We start from the raw sequence: 19,823 nt of genomic DNA on the forward strand, positions 1-19,823 counted from the left end.
GACGAGGCAGAAGTCTGTGTTCAGAAGTCTGGTAGGAAGAGAAAAACAAACTTTCAGTTTCTTCAAAAGGCACTATGGGGCCGACTAATTACAACTGGGGGTGGGGGTGGGGCAGACAGTACACAACCCTTCACGGTCCTCTGTCAACACTCTGGGATTAAAGGAGAATCTTCTACCAGCAGAAAACAAATCTGAGATAGAAAAGGAAGCCAAATCATTATGCATTCAATGGCAGCAAACACGTCAAGGATGTCTTCCTGTAGTAATAAGGCCTTTTGCAGAAACCATCTGTCTGCTGTGGAGAAAAAGGCTAAACAGTCTTCCAGGTATTTGGGATCCAGAAAATACGCTACTGGGTCCAACAAGTAGGGCATTGTTTAGACAAATGTGGCAGCTCCAGTGCAGGACTGGGGAAACTGGGGTGGTGACTGCCCTTTAGGTACACGCAACAGCAAAGGACCCAGACTCCCATTCCTGCGAATCTTCATTCATCATCTTGCCTCAAGACACAGCCCTCATTTAAGAGGCTGAGACTGAAGAGGCGTGCGCGTTGTCCTTTTAAATGTCATATTTCTGGGGCGCCTGGGTGGCTCGGTCGGTTAAGCGTCCGACTTCGGCTCAGGTCATGATCTCACAGTCCGTGAGTTCGAGCCCCGCGTCGGGCTCTGTGCTGACCGCTCAGAGCCTGGAGCCTGTTTCAGATTCTGTGTCTCCCTCTCTCTCTGTGCCTCCCCTGTTCATGCTCTGTCTCTCTCTGTCTCAAAAATAAATAAAACGTTAAAAAAAAATTTAAATGTCATATTTCTGCCAGAGGCCTACTCGGTGGGCTCCAAGTTTTATGATTTTACAAGTATTGGTTTTCCATGAATTTGTACATCAAAGAATTTTTTTTCTTTGGTGTTCATAAAAAGTGAGATTGGAATGTCATGGTTTCTGTCTCTCCCAATTATTCAGGGAAAACGAATACACACTTAATTATGAAGAGACTTTGAATTATTTAGCATTATTTATTTTATCTTATCTTCTTTCACAATGGATGAAGCCAGGTTTTTACAACCCTCAAAAAAACCCCAAATTCCTCAGAGCTACCATTTTCTCAGGCCAGTTTAGACTTGTCACAAATGAAGTTAAGTCAAGTCATGGTTGCTTCTGCCCAACACCAACCAAGAAAAGCTGGCAATGGCTTGGTGAGTTCAGGGAGTAGATGGGGATAGTTCTGACCAAAGGCCCACTCTGGCCTCCTCAAATAATGATTAACTGCTAGCCACAGCACTATGAAAGAAACAAACCAGAAACGACAGAAATCTTGGCATTTCTGGGGTGCATCAGGACAAAACCTGAAGACTGCCAACTTGACTGCCCAACTGCCAAGTTTCTAACAGGACACAACTTAAACATACACATTGAAAAATCTTATTTCAATAATTTTGCTAATGAATTAAACTGACCACTTTAGCCTATGAAAGAAAAAAGGAGATAAGGAGAATGCCCAAGAAAACAAGAAAAAGTGCACAGTGTGGAGCTCATGTAGACTCCAGAAAACTTGCTTCGGTCATGTCGAACAGTTTCAGCAGCTAGGCTTCCTGTGACAAAACTATGCCAACAGAAAACGTGCTCAACAGAAATGACCAAGCAATGCAAGTGAGAGGAAAGACATTAGTAGCGATCTTGAAAACTGTAAGCCTGCTGGACTCAGCATATGGACTTAAAGCAGCCTCATAAAGCCCATTCCCATAGAGTCAGCACCTGGTAAGGCTGCTAAGAGAAACCCAAAGACCTAAAAATGTCACCCCATGGATGCTCACAAAGCACTTCCCTTGTCAAAGCACCTCCATATCCATTAAGTCAGTTTCTCTTCCATAAGAAAAAATTATTAGATTGCTGGCTCACTGAGGCTGCCCATCTGTCCATCCATCTACTCATCCATCATCCACCTACCCAAGTCACCCACCCATCCATCCAGTCATCCACCCATCCATCCATCCATCCATCCATCTGTCCACTTATCTGCCATCCATCTCAACTAGTCGCCCATCCATCTACCTGCCCTTCCATCCATCTATTAGTCCATCTACTCATCTGACCACTCATCCATCCATCCATCCTAGTCATTCATCCATCCACTAATCCATCCATCCATCTACATATCCAACCATCCACCCCTCTATCCACTCATCCATCTATCCATATCCACCTATCCATTCACTCACACATCCATCCAATCATCCAACCACCACTCATCCATCCATTCACCCTAGTCATCCATCCATCCATCCATCCATCCATCCATCCATCCATCCATCCACTCATCCATCCTCATCACACATCCAACCATAAATCCATCCATCCATCTATCTATCCATCCATCCATCTATCCATCCACTCATCCATCCTCATCACACATCCAACCATAAATCCATCCATCCATCTATCCATCCATCCATCCATCCATCCATCCATCCATCCATCCACTCATCCATGCTCATCACACATCCACCCACAAATCCATCCATCCATCCATCCATCCATCCATCCATCCATCCATCCGTCCATCCATCCATATTATGCAGTACCTATTGCAATGCCAGGACATGTCCTAGCCTCTTGGAGAGAAAGGAGATGAAAGAACAACACAAGCATCTTTCCTTCAGAAGCTCCCCACAACCCCGCAGAGGGGGAGACCCAAAGTGATCGTTACAGTGCAGTGGGAGCATGTCCTGGGAGAGGTATGCCAGGGTGCTATTGGAGAGCATGGATGGGCCTCCCAGACCACCTGGCTGAAACTCAGAATGCCTTGAGGTCACTCCAGTGCTTTCCTAGACTCTGGTTCCAACATTCTCTAGAGATGAACCAAGAATATAGAGAAGGCTGACCAATTTCAACCTGGTCCATAAGACACATACCTGGTAACAAGAACAATTATAGTTTATGAAGCATCTACTATTAAGCATCCTGTCCAAGAGCATCCAGCAAAAGAGGTAAAGCCAGAAGTGAAATTCTGAGGCCTTGTCTCCCTAGCATAACACCCCATTGCCTTGTTTAGCCAACTCTTAAGGTCCCATTAGTCCTAATTACAGTGGACATGGGATCTGTGTGTTATTAAGGAAATAAAAAATACAAACCTGATGAAAGTTATTACTCAGGAACCTCCCTTTAGTTACACACATAGGATATGACCAACTTGTCCCGGTTTGCCCAGGATATTCCTGGTTTTAGTACTGAAAGTCCCATATTCTGGGAAACTGCCCAGTTCCTGACGAACTGTGCATAAAACATGCCACATTAACTTAAACTGAAGCTAGGAGGGGGAGAGAAAAAAAAAGAGCGAGATTGGACCCCCTGTAACACTTTATATGGCAAATGTGAATGACACCATGTCACCTCTTCCTTGTGGGGCAGCCCAGATTGCTGCCGTTGGGGGGTCAAGCTGCTGAAACATGCTCTTGACTGTTTGCAGACTTGCTTTCCTCTGGAGGACACAAGAGCACAGAAGTAGCCACTCAGACCACTTGTGTGTCTTCAGAAAGCTCAGAAGACAACACTTTTTCCTCGTGATTCTTTCTTACCAGGCAAATGAGTTGGTTCAGCTGCTTGGGCTGAGTGTATGAGTCAGCAAACAGCTGAGGGTCTCAGTATTAAGATGCAGTCATGCAACTAGGAGGTCTTCAAAAATCGACTTTTGGAATCCACTAGAAAGCAAATCTTTCTGAATTCTGACTCCGGTCATAATTAAGAGTTAATTCTCACATGCTATATCTATAACCCCATCCCCTTCTTTTGAAAAGGAGGATCCACACCCAGCGTGGAGCTCGAACTCACAACCTCGAGATCAAGAGTTGCACGCTCCACTGACTGAGCCGGCCAGGAGCCCCAACATCATCCTTTTTGAATTATACTGTTTTCTCTAAACAAAAAAATTGTCAAACAACGGTATAAACAGAATTGTGGGCAGAAGATTTACAATACACAGTAAATAAGTACTTCTCAGCCAAGTGGTTTTTAAATACCCACTTACATTTAAGAAGTAATACAAATCATTCTTATTTACCTCACATCATTCCCTTATAGATTTTTGTTAAGTCTCCAGTGCACTGGAATAGCTCTAGCTAATGAACGTACTTGAAACAAAATAATTTTATTCCTTTGAAAAATATTCTTTATTTCACACAAATACTAATTTAGGTTAGCCTTCCCCAATATGATCGTGTAGGTTAGCAGGATTTTATTACTCTTTATTCCCATATGAACTAATATTTTTAAAAATCTCCATGAATTAAAACCCAAGCAAAAAAGGAACAAAAAGGGATTTCAGGCCAATGGAATAGCTGTTATATAACATGAAGTTACGAATTCTGGCAGCTCAAGGCAGACCACCGCCATGGCTGTTTTTAGACAGTCGGGAAGATGTGCCGATTTAAGAAAAATGAAACAGATGTGATGGCCACTTTTCATAGGCATCCATGTGTGGGCTTTACAAACTAGGACTGCAGGACGTGAAACTCCAAATCATTTGAAATGGAAATGCTTTCCACACTCCATGCTGAAGAACGTTAACAAAAGCTTAGCATGGAGATAGGAGGTCTGTCTGCAGATGTCAAGTGGTACTTTGCGTCATTAACCAGTCTGGGACTGGCAAAAGGGAAGAAGCTATCAGTATGCCTGCTAGGAAACGAAAAGAAATGAGACAAAAGAGTTCCATAGTAACTGAAGCCGGGTGATAATGATTTCATGAAAAAAGGGACACGTGCGCAGTGACAAATCTGTAGGCAACCCCAGTTACTAAGAAAAGAAATTGAACAGAGGTTATTTGGTATTGAGAGGTCCTCATAAAATTTTCAGAAAAGTAACGAAGTTTCTAACACAATTCCAAGAAATCAGTGTAACTCAGATACATTTAAGGTGACAGGATCAATACCGATTCAAGATTTGACATCACGGGGCTACCCCTGCAGGCAATGATTCGTTTGGGTGATTTATTATACCTGTGGTAAGGAATAAAATTAGGGCGGCAAAGTATCGTAGATACGAGGAAAGCTGAGTGGGAGTCAGGCGACCTTGATTCTACCCTGACTCTGGCAACTCTTTTCCCTCCTGCACACCTTAGTCCCTTACCTGCAGTAGACACATCACTTGTTTGTCTGTCTTACTGGCATGAGGATCAAGTTCAAGGAGGAATGCGAGAGGTCACTCGAGCATTCTCTAATTATAAAGGCGCCCTCCTAATTTCATGAAGAGCATAATTGATGGAGACAATCACAAGGCTTATGGAGCTCAGTGGCAGTGCGGGGTCCTGAGACTTGCTGGCCTGTCTTATCACAGCATCTCAGAAACTGTCCTAAAATCTGGCCTTTTCATTTCTTATAAACATCTTCAGCATGACGTGTAAACAAACAAACAAACAAACAAACAAAAAAGGCTAGAAATGATCCCTTTTCTAGATGATGACAATTGTCTTTAATAAAAGGAAGCATCTCCCCAGACATACAAAGTGTCCATCTTCTTAGAGCTGAAATCATTTAATTAGGAATGAATAACATGCCCAAGTGGATAAACAGATTAACAATGCAGATTTACGTAGCAACAAGTGGGGCAGCAAGTTTTGATACTGTGTGTTCGGTGCTCGAGATGAAAAGACTCCCAGGGGGAAAATACTGTTTACATAATCTTTATAAATATCTCTTCTTTTTATACTTTTCATACTTTGGTGTCATTATGCACAGCCGAGTGAAAAGATGAACTCCCACTCACCTCTGAAATGCAAGAAGCGCCTTTCTCTGTAGGACCTCCTGCATCCCTCGCAAAGAAGCTAAGAAAAGGGTTCCATTAGTCAGTGGCATGGAAGATCGGGGAGTTTCTGACAAACACAAAGCTCATCATAAAAACTGTACATGCAACTGGGTTAAAAGCAACACAGGACTGTGTGCCCAGCCCCGTCCGGGCACCGGGAAATGAAGCCCAGACCGCCCCCAGACGGTTGCACTCTGTGGGCACAACTGTGGAGCCATGCCGAGGGGACAGTATGAGTTGGCTGGTCACCTTGATGCCCCAGGCATAGGGGGCTGTTGTCAAAAGATCAGCTGGGAGTTCCAGAGAGGAGCGCGTCTGCTTTCTCGAGCGCGGGCATGTGGCTTCCAGGGGGGGAAGACTGCCTCTACTGGATGGTCCAGAGAGATTCAAGCACCAACGGTGTTGATCAGACGGACTTCGGTTCCTTCTGGCACTGACAACTATGATACTGGGCCAAGGGAGCTAGCTTGATGCCATACAAGGCCGGTTTAAGTCACACTGGACAATGGCCAGGACCTTTAATACCCTGATATGAACATAAGGGATAGACCAGGCAAACCCACAAATGATACTAGAAAATCAGCTGAAAAGTGTGAGGCCATCTTGCTGTGAGCCCACACGTCCCCTGTATAGAGCATATGAGAAATGGCTTCCTTAAGGTCTGTCATGGGAACTATAAAGGTACTTTTTACTAAGACATGAGAAAAAGTCCTGGAGGAACCTGCTTAGGGTTGGAACTGAGGAGGCCCTATCGAACAAACCAGCATGGCCGATCCCCTCCAGCTATGATACTGAGAATGGTGGACAGCTGTCCCAAGGGCCATAGCTAACTTAGAACAACAGTGACTAAGCTAGAGAGCATCTCAGGCGATCCTACTAAACCATGAATGCAAGATAAGGCTCAACAGGTCAAGCACCTCTCCCAAAATTACAGGGCTAATCAGGGCTGGGGTCCAGACTAAGACTCTATCTGGATAAATATACGGCATTAAACTTAAACTTCACTGAAAGTCGCCCATAGTTAAAACAATGTGCTGGGTGTTGCCAGTATATCATGTATGCAAAAAAGATTAGCAAAAAAAAAACCAAACAAACAAAAAACAAAAACAAAATCCAAGCCCATTATTGAAAATCGATTGATAATGTGAAATTTCTCTAAGGTCTTTGATTTTTTAGGAGAAGAGGATTTGGGGTAATTTGTAAAGTAAACTATAGCAAAACTATAAAGAAAGAAAAAGAAAGTGAATACTATACAAGTCAGGATGGTGTTTTTTCTTCACGGGGACTGTGATCAGGAGCGGCGGGGGGTTTGGTGGGGGGGGGGGGGGGGACAGGAGATGTTCCCCGGGCGGCTGGTAAGGTTCTATCTCCTGAATAGGGTGGTGATTACAAGGATATCTCCTGTATCCTCATTCGTTAGTGATGCATTTGCTTTGGAAAATTTTTTTTATTCGTGTTATATTTAACAACAAAATGTTAAAGACATAATAAGAGTTCAGGAAAGTAATTTATCAGTTTATATTTCCTGCAAACGTACCATTGAAAGCTTCATCAGGTGTACAAAACATAATTAAGATTTTTAAAAAATAGCTGGGACCCCCAAATTCTACGTACATCCAATAAGCATGTCCCCCCGCATGGGTATTTGATAAGCTGTTGCACAGCACGTGCACATATCTGTGAACTAAAATGTGCTACTAGGGAGGGGGCATCCTGAGCAGTCAAGGTAAGCTTCCTGGAGGAGGCTGGCCCTAAACTCTTCCACATTCCTGTGCCTAAGACACAACATCCCTTCACATGGGAACAGCCCAGCCAAGTGCCAGGGCAGACGCAGGTGCAGGCTGGGCTGGGTGAACCACCTCTCAAGACCCTGCACCTGCCAGCTGGGCACCCCGTGCACCACCAGTCAGTGCACCTGGCGCACAGGGCCTTCGCCCCCACGCTCCGATTCTCCAACCAGTGGGAGCGAAAAGGACAGCAGCAGCAGGTCCCCACGGGACGGCACACCCGAGTGACCCAACTTAGATGCATACTCCTGCGACAGTCCTCTGTGAGGGCTGTGGCAACCCTGCAGTGCAGACGTAGGGAGCCCAGCCCTGAGGAGCCCAGATCCCTTGGGGCGGGACTTCTCTCACCATCAGTGGCCTGCAGACTGTACGTGAGCCCCAGAGCTAAGTAGCCTTTGGCCTTGAACTCTGACGTTTTCTCTCCTGCATCAACGACGGTTTTGGCAAACTTCTCGGCCTCTTCCAACTGAAAAACCAGACAAGTTGAAAACGACAACAACCTGCAGAATTTCTAACATGAGTTCCCATAAGCGTCTGCTGGCAAAACCAGATTTCTGATGAGTCACTGTGAAAATAACTCCCAGGTCTTCCGATTCCACTCTGGTGATTCTGTTCTCTTTATTTGAGCCTGTCTGACAGACCTCAGGGCTCCCACCTTGCCTTTCTTTCTTTCGAGTTTGCCTTAATGCTTTTTTTTTTCACTTCTTTTCCAAGGTCATTTTCATTCTTGATGGGGTTCTATCTTTTTCATCTTTAGTTTTTACTAATTCGATCTGTAATTGGGCTGTGCTAGGGATTCAGAAATCGGATTGTAAATAAATAATATCTATAATAATTATAGATGTAACATATATATATTATATATATATGTTCTTAAAACATTTGGTGTCTGGTCCTTCCTTTTTTTTTTAATGACAAAAAGAACACATTTGGGCTTGGATTCTCTTTCCCACAGCTGTTAAAAATTTCAGAACCCCCCATCTATTTATTTTACAATGCAGAGCACATGGACCTCACATCAGCAGATTCCAATGAGAAAATGTGAAAGGACCACAAATTTCATGGCTCTTTCCAAGCACCCGGAAACGGCACCCCCAGTAAGACCTTTTGCACAATTTATTAGAAGCCAAAATAATAAGATTTGTTTCTTCAAAATATGGCAAATGTTGGGGCCACGGAGGCTGGGTGATAGTACCCGGGAGTTCATTACACTCTTGACTTGTGGGGTGTTTGGAAATTTTAATAATAAAAATGTAAAAAAAAATATATATATACAGAAAAGATTTGTTCTGCTCATCTTTACACACAAAAAAAGAGAGTCCAGTTTATTTTTGGCCTTAGGGAGAGATCTACAGTCACGAACAATGCCATGGCTGGAAGGGGCGCGACAGTCATCGCCGGAAAGTGGCATTTTCAGAACGGAAGGGTCTGTCCAGCTCCTCCGCCCACTGCTGGAGCCTGCCTGTGTGGTTCCCTCTCCTGTGGCACCGAACTGTCCGAAAGTGCATGAACCACACGACGCCTTCAGAGCTGTGAGCCTCAGGTGAGAACCTGCCCTTCCAAAATGTCTTTTTCCTTCCACACTTCCCCAAGTACAATTTAGCAGAAGTAGAACACTTTCTTCCCAGGGCTTACTTTCGTCCTGCTGTGTGAGAATAAATGGGGAAAAAAAACAAAAAAACAAAACAAAACAAAAACAAGCAGCGAGGACCGTAACAGTAAAAATCCTTAGCAAGGCACCTCGGTCTCTGGAGCAAATTCTTCTTCTAATTAATCTTGACATGAAGTTAAAGAAAAGAAATTAAAACTGGATCGTCTGTGGTAACGATCCATACCACCACCTCAGCGGTTAGTCTGGCTTTTCTACTTTCTACTCAAACGGTATTTTTTTTTTTTTGAGGTACTAGAACTGTTACAGATGGGACTATTCCCAAATTCAAATCTGAGCGAGAGGAAAGCCTACGTGAAGGAGGAGGAACGAACAGCATTGGTTTACACGTGAGCTGCAGGAGAGAATGACTCTTCTCTTCTATAGAAAACCTCCGCTCTGCTAAGAGTGAATCACTCAGTGACATACACCTTTCCGGTCCCGCATCCCTTCTTTGCGTACAGCAAGGTTTGTGTGAGTACGAGTTCCCATTCTCTTTTATCACTTCTGCCTCTTTCATCAACTGAAGCACATTCCTGTGAAAAAGAAAACCCTGGAGTATCCCGGGAACGTGATTCTCCTCAGTCCTGGCGCGGTGCGTTGAGGCCGGAGGGGTTCTGGGGTTTGGGGCTTTGGGCGGCCTTGTTTTTGGGTAGCTGATGAATTGCCACTATTCTCTCTCAGTGTTTTGAAGTGAAAGAGGTCACTGCCTGAGCGCGCGGGGCCCCAGCCCTACTCACCCAGTGAAGGGAGCCCACGCACAGCTTCGCGGCGAGGAGCGGGATGGTGGCGTCGTCGGGCTTCAGACGGATACACTCTTTCAGCACCTTCACGGCACGAGCAGACTTGGCAAAAGGAAATTATTTCTGTAAAACTCAAACTTTTTTGACAGGACCAAATACAAAAGCCTTCCCTGAGGGGTTTCGGTAAGGGTGGCCTCTTCACGAGGCTTCTCAACTTTGAACCCAACAGAGCAGGGGCCTGAGGATGGTGACAACCGGAGCTTGGGGCTCTCGAGTGATGGGAGTAAACTGTGGTTAGGACAAGTAGAAATGCTTCCCTGGAATCGCCCTAATTTTCTTCCTTACTTGTGTCGCCGTTGCAAAAATAAGAAAAAATAAATAAATAAAGGCAGAGAAGGCTTCAGTTATCATGAAGAATAAACGGTACAATTTAAAGTACGCCATACTCAATTTCTGTCTCCACTTGGCCCAAATAATCTCATATCTCAGACTTAACAAGGCACTAGATGGCAGCTTCGCTAAATGGCCCAAATTAACGAGAATGGCGGCTACTACCTTTATTGTGTGTGTACCTGTGCGAGCCGGGGAGGGGGGGGGGTGCTATTCTACGCATCTTAGGGGTTTTACCTCATTTACCTGATAACGGTTCTGTGAGGGAGGCTCCGTTAGGTCTCCACTTTGCCGAGGAGGAAATGGAGATACTAAGTGGCCTGCCCTCAGTGATAGCTGTGAGGGCAGCTCCAGGCCTCGACTCCAGCAGCAAGGCTCCACAGCCCAAGCTTTCAACCAGGATCCTACGCTGCCTGATATAATGCCTTGCTAAAGACAACGGAATGATTTCCCCCTCCAGGAATATGTTTATACTTCCAAATGAGTGAAAGGGTCGCTGGGAGAACCAGCCTTAGCTTAAGTCCCGCCTTCACACGACAAAGTTACAGTGGCCAAAAAAGGGCAAATATTTCAGAATTTCTCTTCTCAGTGGCATGTCCGTGTTTGGCTCCCAAATCATTACATGTGATGACTTAGTTATAAATGACCACAGGAGAGTTTCAGATAGTCGGTGCAGACATCTGCAAGGTGTGATATCACCCCCTGGAATTCCAAGACATGAAGCACTGAGACAGAGGAATACGCATCAAAGGGCAACTCACTTTTCCGGCGGCCATGAGGGACAGAGCAAACTGGTACCACAGCTGGAACTCCTCAAAGGCAAACTTCATGGCTCTTTCCAAGCACTGGTTGGAAAGAAGAATAAATGCAGACATCTGAGAACTGCCAGTGTCACAACGGGATATGTGTGAGTTTGTGTCTACACGTATTAAGGTAAGTCCTACAAAATCTGCTTCCCTCGAATGCGTCAGACTTAATCCTCCACCAGACCCCTCCTGAGGAGCTCCCACAGGGTATGAGTCACTGTGCCAGAAGCCAGGACCATCCACAGTTGACTAAGTAGTTTTTCATCCAGTACAAAGAAAAAGGCACGTACATAAACAACTCAAACACAAGGCCCAGACTGATATGTGCCCCAACAATGGGCAAGTAATCACAGAATTGAGAAATGGCATCCTGGAAAAATGCTACTTGAGCTGGGCCTTGATTAATGAGGAAGAAAAAAAATGCAGCTCTGATCTGGAAGAGGGGGGTATAAGCAGAGATGTGGAGGTGAGAGGGAATGCTTTGACTCGATGATAGCAAATGGTCCAGTAATAAAGGCAGCCCAGGGCACACAGGCAGGAATGGGCGGAATGAGGCTGCGAGGCTGGCATAGGCTGGGCCCATGTCACTGAGAGTCTGACATGGCAGCTCCTTTTCAAAGATGTTCCATCTCCCTCCTCCACCCCAGGCTTGGTGGTGCTCCTCAAGTTCATAACTGTATGTTAATACCACTGTCTTCAACTTTTCCGCCCCAGCCCAGCCACATTCCACTGTGAAAAACCATCAAGGGCAGAAATCCTGACTTTGTCACCTCAGGACCCACCTAGGTGGGTAATCTACAATAGGCTTCACTATGCACAGAGTGATATGATCACATCAGAGCTTTAGAAGGATCATTTGGGGGGTGGGGAGAGGGATGTGTGACCAGCATGAAGATAGACCAGGAATAAGGTGGATAGAATGGTCTAGAGACTTCAGCAAAGACAGGGCAGCCAAGGAGGGGGGAGGGATGACTGGTGAGGTGTAGAGGCTGAAGGAGGCCTCCAAAGTCTCTGGCTTGTATACTTGGGAGCAAACCCATGACAGAGAAGACCCTTGTGTAAACACACACATATGCGTGTGTGTGTGTGTGTGTGTGTGTGTGTGTGTGTGTGTGTGTGTTTATGAGAGAGAGAAAGAAAATTTTTAGAATAAAGAGAGAATTTGGGGAAGAAATGTGTTTTATTAATGAGCTTGGTAAGGGACATGGTGAGTCTGAGGTGTCATGTGGTTACTGATGATAATTAGAGACAATCTGGGGCCTCAAGAGAAAAATCTAAAAAAAGACATACATTTGAGCTGAAAGAAATTAAAGACATAAATAAATGGAAACACATCCCATGTTTATGGATTAGAAAATTTACTATTATTAAGATGTTAGAACTATTCAAAGTGATCTGAGGATTTGACACAATCCCTATAAAAATCCCAATGGCATTTTTTTTTTTGGCAGAAATAAAAAAAAAACTTATCCTAAAATTCATGGAATCTCTAGGGACTCAGAATAGCCAAAACAATGATAAAAAAGAACTGAGTTGGAGGACTCACACTTCCTCATTCCAAAGCTTATTACAAAGCTACAGCTATCAAAACAGTATGGTACTGGCATAAAGACAGACCCCAAAGAATTAAAAGCAGGGACCCAAACAGGTATCTGCACACTGATGTTCACAGCCGCATTATTCACAATAGCTAAAGCATGGAAGGGACCCAAGTGTCCATCAATGGATGAAAAGATAAACAAAATGTGTGAGATATAAGCATACAATGGAATATTATCCAGCCTCAGATTAAAAAGGAAGGAAATTCTGTTGCATGTGAAATAAGCCAGTCACAAAAACATAAATACCATATGATCCCACTTGTATGAGGTACTCAGAAGAGTCAAGATCACAAAGACAGAGAGCAGGATGGTGGGTGCCAGGGGCTCGGGGAGGGGGATGGGGGAGGTAGCATTTCATGGGGACAGTTCCAGTTTTACAAGATGAAGAGATTTCTGGAGATAGATGGTGCTGATGGCTGTACAACATTGTGAATGTATTTAATGCCACTGCACTGCACGACTTTAAAATGGTTAAGAAGGTAAGACATGTATTTTACCACAGTAAAAATAACTGGGGGAAAAGTACATTTGAGAAAACAGTTGAAGCCATCAGAAGAGGTTTTGAAGAACATCAAAGGAGTGCTCGGAGAGAGGGCAGCTGGGGCAGGACTGTGGGAAGCATCTCTACTTCGGGACCAGGAAAGGAGACACAGACAAGTCTCAGGACGGGGACGAGGAGACGGTCAGAGTGCGGGAGGCCCAGGGGCCCCGGACCCGGCAGCAGGTGGCCGAGCTCCGGAAAGCACGGTTCTGGGATGCGGTGCAGGAGGATGCCAGGCTGCGGGGGCCTAATGAGCAGAGAAAAGAAGGAGGGGAGTCTGCAAATGGAAGAACAGTGACTTATCTATGCACCTATCTTTCCATGGAGACAACTTGAGACGAACAAGCGGAAGAAAGTCAGAGAAGAAACCGAGGAGATAAATTAGGTCCCCCAGGACCAGAGAGAGCCAGGTCCCTGGAATAGACGGGCCCCTGGTGGAAGGCATTCTCTTAAGGACACAGGCTCTTTAAGATAAAGAGGAGAGACCTGGGGCGCCTGGGTGGCTCAGTCGGTTGGGCGTCCGACTTCGGCTCAGGTCACGATCTCACGGTCCGTGAGTTCGAGCCCCGCGTCGGGCTCTGGGCTGATGGCTCAGAGCCTGGAGCCTGCTTCCCATTCTGTGTCTCCCTCTCTCTCTGCCCCTCCCCCGTTCATGCTGTGTCTCTCTCTGTCTCAAAAATAAATAAAACGTTAAAAAAAAAAAAAAAAAAAAGATAAAGAGGAGAGACCCTTACCAGCAGCTGTCCTTCCCAGCCACTGTTTCCTCTGTAAAGATGGGCTAAGGTGGGTGTAGGAGCAGGGAAACAGAATAGGGCTGGGAGTTTTTTAAAAAAGACAGAAAAGCTTTAAACATCAACTTCACCCTGAGACAGACAGACACCAGTGTCACCTTAGAGGCTGGTGTGTGTGCAGTGGCACCTGCAGCACCTGCTGCCAATTCTCTCTAGTGATGCTCTGTGGCCAGCCTGGGGCAGAGGAGAGCAACTACGGAAGTCTCAGGACTAACAGGCAGACATTCAGGGATGGGTAGGGGGCTAGGGGCTGAGGGAGGAACAAAGGAGCCACAGAGAGGGTGATGAACGAATGGCAGGAAATAATAAAAGCGAAGTGAGGAGGTGGGAGAGGAGAGAAAAGAATTCCAGAATTTTAGGTAGTATTTACAGAGAAGGTCACAGCAAATATTATGCTAGCTGGTTCACTGTGAAAACCTACCCCAATAAAAATATATTAAAAGGTAAAGCGGGGGGCGCCTGGGTGGCGCAGTCGGTTAAGCGTCCAACTTCAGCCAGGTCACGATCTCGCGGTCCGTGAGTTCGAGCCCCGCATCAGGCTCTGGGCTGATGGCTCGGAGCCTGGAGCCTGTTTCCGATTCTGTGTCTCCCTCTCTCTCTGCCCCTCCCCCGTTCATGCTCTGTCTCTCTCTGTCCCAAAAATAAATAAAAAAACGTTGAAAAAAAAATTTTAAAAAAAGGTAAAGCGATAAGCAGTTAAGAAGCACCTACTGCACACCTGGTGATGGGATAGGATGGGGATCTGCAGATCCCAAGTAAGATGAATATTTGGTTCCTCATTGCGATCACACTGGCAAACTGCTTAGCCAAAATCTGGGGGGTTGGACATGTGACTTCACTCTGGATCATGTGATGTCGGCAGAGGCTGCTGGGTGAGGCTTCCGGCATGGCTCTCTAAGAGGAGGGCTTTCTGGGCTACTGCATGCTCCGCCCTCAGCTCTGGCCCTCCCTCCCACCTGGGACGCAGCCAGGAACGCTGAAGCATGAGGACAAGAGCCACTCTCTAGAATGGCTGAGCAGAAAGAGAAAGCACTGGGCCCCTGAGGCTGTGACATGCTGTGGCTGTGACTGCAGCCTCTTTCCAGACGTGTTGCTGTTGTTGTGGGGGGAGAAACTGACTCATATTTGGCTAAGTCACTGTGAGCTGGTTTTTTTGATTACATCTGGCTGCACCTCTCACTAACACAGACACTAAATGGCAGAGCTGGGATCCGAACCTGACCCCAGAGCCCCCTTAGCGGCTCTGCTATACTGATAAGAACAGGAAACCCTTAAGAAGGGCCCTAAAAAGCCCTCACTGTGCCTTTAAGAAGCACTGTGGGAACAAAAACTAAAGCAGCCTGCTGAAAACATCAAGTAGGCAAGATGCGTGAAGGGAGACCTCATCCAGGTGTGGGGTGGTAGGAGCTGGGAAGAGGTGGGGGAGGACGGCTCTTAAAGAGAGAACACCAAGCAGTGAAAAGCCAACAGTGCTTGGAAACTGAGTTGGGGGATGAGGGACGGCGGAGGAGGAGGAAACGGAAAACATGATCACACTGCAGGAATTAGGCAAAGGATCCGGCGCGTGGAGAAGGTCGCAGATGACAATCAAAAATGAGGTTTGTCCTAACAGCTCTACGGAACCAGTTCACTGCAATATGACCACTAAGTACTTAAATATGTACACAGAAACATTTAAATGTTTGAACGCTTTTCTTCCTCCTTTTGCTAAGAGGAATGATAAATATCAACTGTTTTCCCGATAAACAAAAGGAGCTCAGCAGCTGAAACAGCCTGTTCTGAATCAAAAAGCTGGATGCTATAAATAAGTGTGCATCCTTATTTTCTTTTGTGCCAAAGGCTAACATACTCATTATACTCAGTGAAAAACACTTACTGGAGGCCCAATTGGTACAGAGCTCCATTCCATGTGCTACCAGCCATGGCACCAGGAAAATACCAGCCCTCCTAAAAAGTAGACCTGGAGAATCTTGGGGCTACGAGGGAACTTGAGAAACGTCCAGTTGAAGTCTCCAAAGGAGAGATCTCTGTCGTTTTGGCTTCCCATCACCTCAAAACACTTCTGATTTTTTTGTTTCAAGAGTTGGGGATACCCGACATTGGAGGAAAGCAGCCTCTCTGTCTCCCTGTAGTAAGGCCTAAGGATGAATGAAGGACAGAAGCGATAGGAGTGGGTCACGTGGCCCAAACTCAGCCAATCAGATGCTCCTGCCGGAGCTTTGCATCTGGAGCAGGGAGGGGAGGGCCTGGGGGCCACAGCAGAAGAAAGGTTGGTGGAGGCCCTGGAAGGAAGGAACGGTGTCCTCCCAAACTGAGCCAGGGACCTTGTCTTCTTAATTTCTGCTCAGACCCATTCTTCAGCCTTCTGTGGATCCTGTGAGCAGCACACAGGGACGACTGCCTTTTCTGCCGGAGTGAACTCGTCAGCTTCTGCTACCTACAATCGAAGCCCTAAAGGTACAACCAATCAAATGCTTCAGGCTCTTACAAGCAAGCCCTGCCTCCTAGCCCCCAACAAGTAGTTGTACTAGTTCTGCCCGGGGACCTTCCAGAATAGGGAATTCACAACCTGGACAGTAGCTGGAAGTAAAGCCAGGCACCACCACAGATGGAGCGTGTGGATTCGGGCAAGCCAATTAACCCCTCTCTATCCAGACTCCTCGTGGTAAAATGGGAAATATAATAGTAATTAATGTAGAGAGTTATCAGGAAGATTAAATTAGTTAATACACGTAAGCAATAAGAACAGTAGCTCAGATACTGGCTAGTAAGTGCTAAATAAAAGTTAGCTATTAGTTCTTGATAAAAATTTAACATTTTTTATTTAAAAAAAATTTTTTTTTAATTTTTTTTTTATGTTTATTTTTTTTTGGAGAGAGAGAGAGAGAGCACGAGTGAGCAGGGACAGAGAGGGAGACCCAGAATCCGAAGCAGGCTCCAAGCTCTGAGCTGTCGGCACAGAGCCCGACGCAGGGCTCGAACTCACAAACCATGAGATCATGACCTGAGCTGAAGTCTGAGGCTTAACTGACTGAGCCACCCAGGCGCCCCTAAAAATTTAACATTCTTATATTAAGAAGCAAAACTGTATAATTCCCATCACTTTATCTAAACTTAATGAAAATCTGAATATTGAAGTTCAAATTTATAATATATCAGAAATAATTACTTTACAACATGCTTTCTCATCTTAGAAAAGGATTCAATCTGAGATCCTTGAAACTAGCACACTTTATAGAATCAGACTAGAACATATGTTCATTACCTATTTCCTTAACAAGTGGTACGGACCGAATGTTTGTGAGGCCTCTGGGACGTGATTAGGTCGTGAAGGTGGAACCCTCAGGAATGGGAATGATACTCTCATAAGAGAGAAGAGATCCTTTGCCCCCTCCACCGTGTGAGGACACAGCAAGAAGCCTGCAACCCAGAAGTGTCGGCCCTCGCCAGACATCAACTCTGTTAGGGCTCCGACCTTGGACTTCCAGCCTCCAGAACGGTAAAAAATAACTGCTTACCGTTTAGAAGCCACCCAGTCTGTGGAAGTTTGTTACAGCAGCCTGAATGGACTACAACGACGAGCCTTACTATAGGATACTGACTCTGTAGCCGGGAGCTAGTCTCATTGCTTTACAAGAACTGCCTCATCGCTCGTCCTCACAACCCTCCAAGGACAAGCTGGCACTATGACGGTCCTCCCTGGAGCACAGACGTGCCAGGTCGCAGTGAGCCGCTGGAAGAGGCAGGACCTGAATCCGGAATGTCTGGTTCCAGAGTCAGAGCCCTCAACCACAACGCTCCCCTGCCTCTGCGACTTTAATTACAGACAGGCCAGCCACACTTATCAGTCCCACTCTTGCCGCATAAAGCAAAGGATAGCGAAAATAAAAGGCCCCCCAAAATGCCACATGCTCACCTGAACTGTTCTGCAGATTCAGCAATATTCTTTACTGCTAATGGGGCCCTCGCTCCCGTGGCCTCTTTGGGATCCCCGAGGCTTCAAAGCACTGAGGCCTTTCCGGCTTGTGGAATTTTCAAGAAACCTCCCAGACCCCATGATATCCACCAGCACTACAGTCAAGCAAAGGTGCTCAGTTCGTGTCCTTCAGGCATGTCCCCTCCACTGTGGCATCCTTCATGGGCCCCTCCCGCTTTGGACCTCCCTCCCATAATGAAACCGGTTTCCTAAAGTTAGTCCAGGTGTGTCACAAAATTAGGAAATACAAGCCAACAGCGACAAAGTAGCCCTTCGCCCCCAATTCTGAGGGGTTTGAGCTCCGGCATCACAGCTGAGGGCTCTTGTCCTCCCGAGGCTCTTGGCATCTTATATACGGTGACGGCACGCTGTCTCTGAGAAAGTGCCTAGACAGCTCCAGATGCTTGTGAAAGCTTGAGGCCAAGCATACCTCTTGGGTATATAGCATGTCCTCCCCGTGGTCCCCTAAACACGGGGATTATATAGCCCCGAAGCAGCTCAAGTCAACATACCTCGACAACGAACGGAAGCCCTCTCCCAAAGGATGCATCTGAATAAAAAGGCACTTGAGTCATCTCTGGAGGCATTTGCTATCCACGGCTTCCGCTCCTTAGGTGAGGTGTTTGCTCACCCCGGTTCTACCTGACTACCCTTTTTAAACACCCCCTAATCATATCTGTATAGGGCGAAGTAAACATTTCCCAGTTTTAATGGACCGAGGGAGATGGCAATCCATACATGCTGTAAAATAAAGTCAGACAAAATAAGAACATTCATATTTCAATAACAGTTCCAGTCTAAGACGTGGGTGTTTGTGTGCCAGGGGCACGTGAGAGGCCGCTTCAATCCCCAGGCCCGGCGGGGGCCGGCGGCCGGAAGGGGAGAGGAGCCCGTGAGGCCAAGAGAGAGAGAGCAGTCACGTGCTGAAGGCCAGCCCTGGGGCCAGCTGCCCAGGCTTCATCCAAACTCCCTACTCACCAGCCATGGGTTGTCATGGGGTTAAGTGGACAAATACTTGAAAGAGTGGCCACCACAGAGCCAACGCTATAAACGCGTTGCTGTTGATGGTGCTTTGATGAAATGAGGAAAAGTAGCTGACGCTGAGGGGCTCGGGTCTGATCTGAAGGGGGCACGAGGGGGAGGCCGAGGGCCCTGTAGATGGCGCGGGGGTGCCGGTAGATGGCGAAGGAAGAGGGGAAGGGGAGAGATGCCAGCCAGATGCCAGCCCTTTCCCACGTGTGGTGTTGGGTCGAGAGGTGGCAGCGTGGCTGGGGCAGAGGGACGTGGGGCAGATGATGCCTGGGCCACACACCCCAGGCGGCAGGTGACATCTCCAGATCGCCTCCCTTGCAAGAAAAGAAGGGGGGTTTGGGAGTAGCATTACGTCTACCAGGAAAGGCAGGTCCATTCACTGTAATCACACCTCTGCCAGCTCGCTACACCCCAGGTCATGTTCATTTAATACCGCGAATATTTTGTAGAGCAATAATTAGACTCTAAACGGCATCCTAATCATTTGAGCGGTAGTCAAAATGCCACTTGCGAAAATGTCACTTCCCTTTGGGAGCAAGGGCTCGCCCTTTCCAGTCTATTTTGGCTCTACATAAACCAGCCAGTCCTGAGGGGGCTCCAGGAATGAGAAGCTCTTCTGGCCCAGGCAAGGGATGTAGCGATTACCTTCCTAGTACCCAAAGCCCAACTACATGAACTGGGTGCGTGGCAGTGACAGCAGGACAATGCCACGAGCAAGGAA

The 19,823-nt window shown here is 46.5% G+C and overlaps 1 protein-coding gene across 10 annotated transcripts in view; it reads right to left on the reverse strand.

Moving 5' to 3' along the window:
* The window catches only part of TTC7B (tetratricopeptide repeat domain 7B), a 255,882-nt gene that overhangs the window by 98,215 nt on the left and 137,844 nt on the right, over window positions 1-19,823 (reverse strand). For all 10 annotated transcript variants that reach the window (XM_058740002.1, XM_058740004.1, XM_058740003.1 and 7 more), the window contains 4 exons: window positions 11,117-11,200; window positions 9,963-10,067; window positions 7,923-8,040; window positions 5,749-5,806 (listed from right to left, as the gene is read on the reverse strand). In XM_058740002.1, coding sequence (XP_058595985.1) covers window positions 5,749-5,806; window positions 7,923-8,040; window positions 9,963-10,067; window positions 11,117-11,200 — 365 coding nt within the window. The remainder of the gene's footprint in view (window positions 1-5,748; window positions 5,807-7,922; window positions 8,041-9,962; window positions 10,068-11,116; window positions 11,201-19,823) is intronic.

The sequence above is a fragment of the Neofelis nebulosa genome, chromosome 7 (assembly GCF_028018385.1).
Source record: "Neofelis nebulosa isolate mNeoNeb1 chromosome 7, mNeoNeb1.pri, whole genome shotgun sequence".
Taxonomy (NCBI): Eukaryota; Metazoa; Chordata; class Mammalia; order Carnivora; family Felidae; genus Neofelis; species Neofelis nebulosa.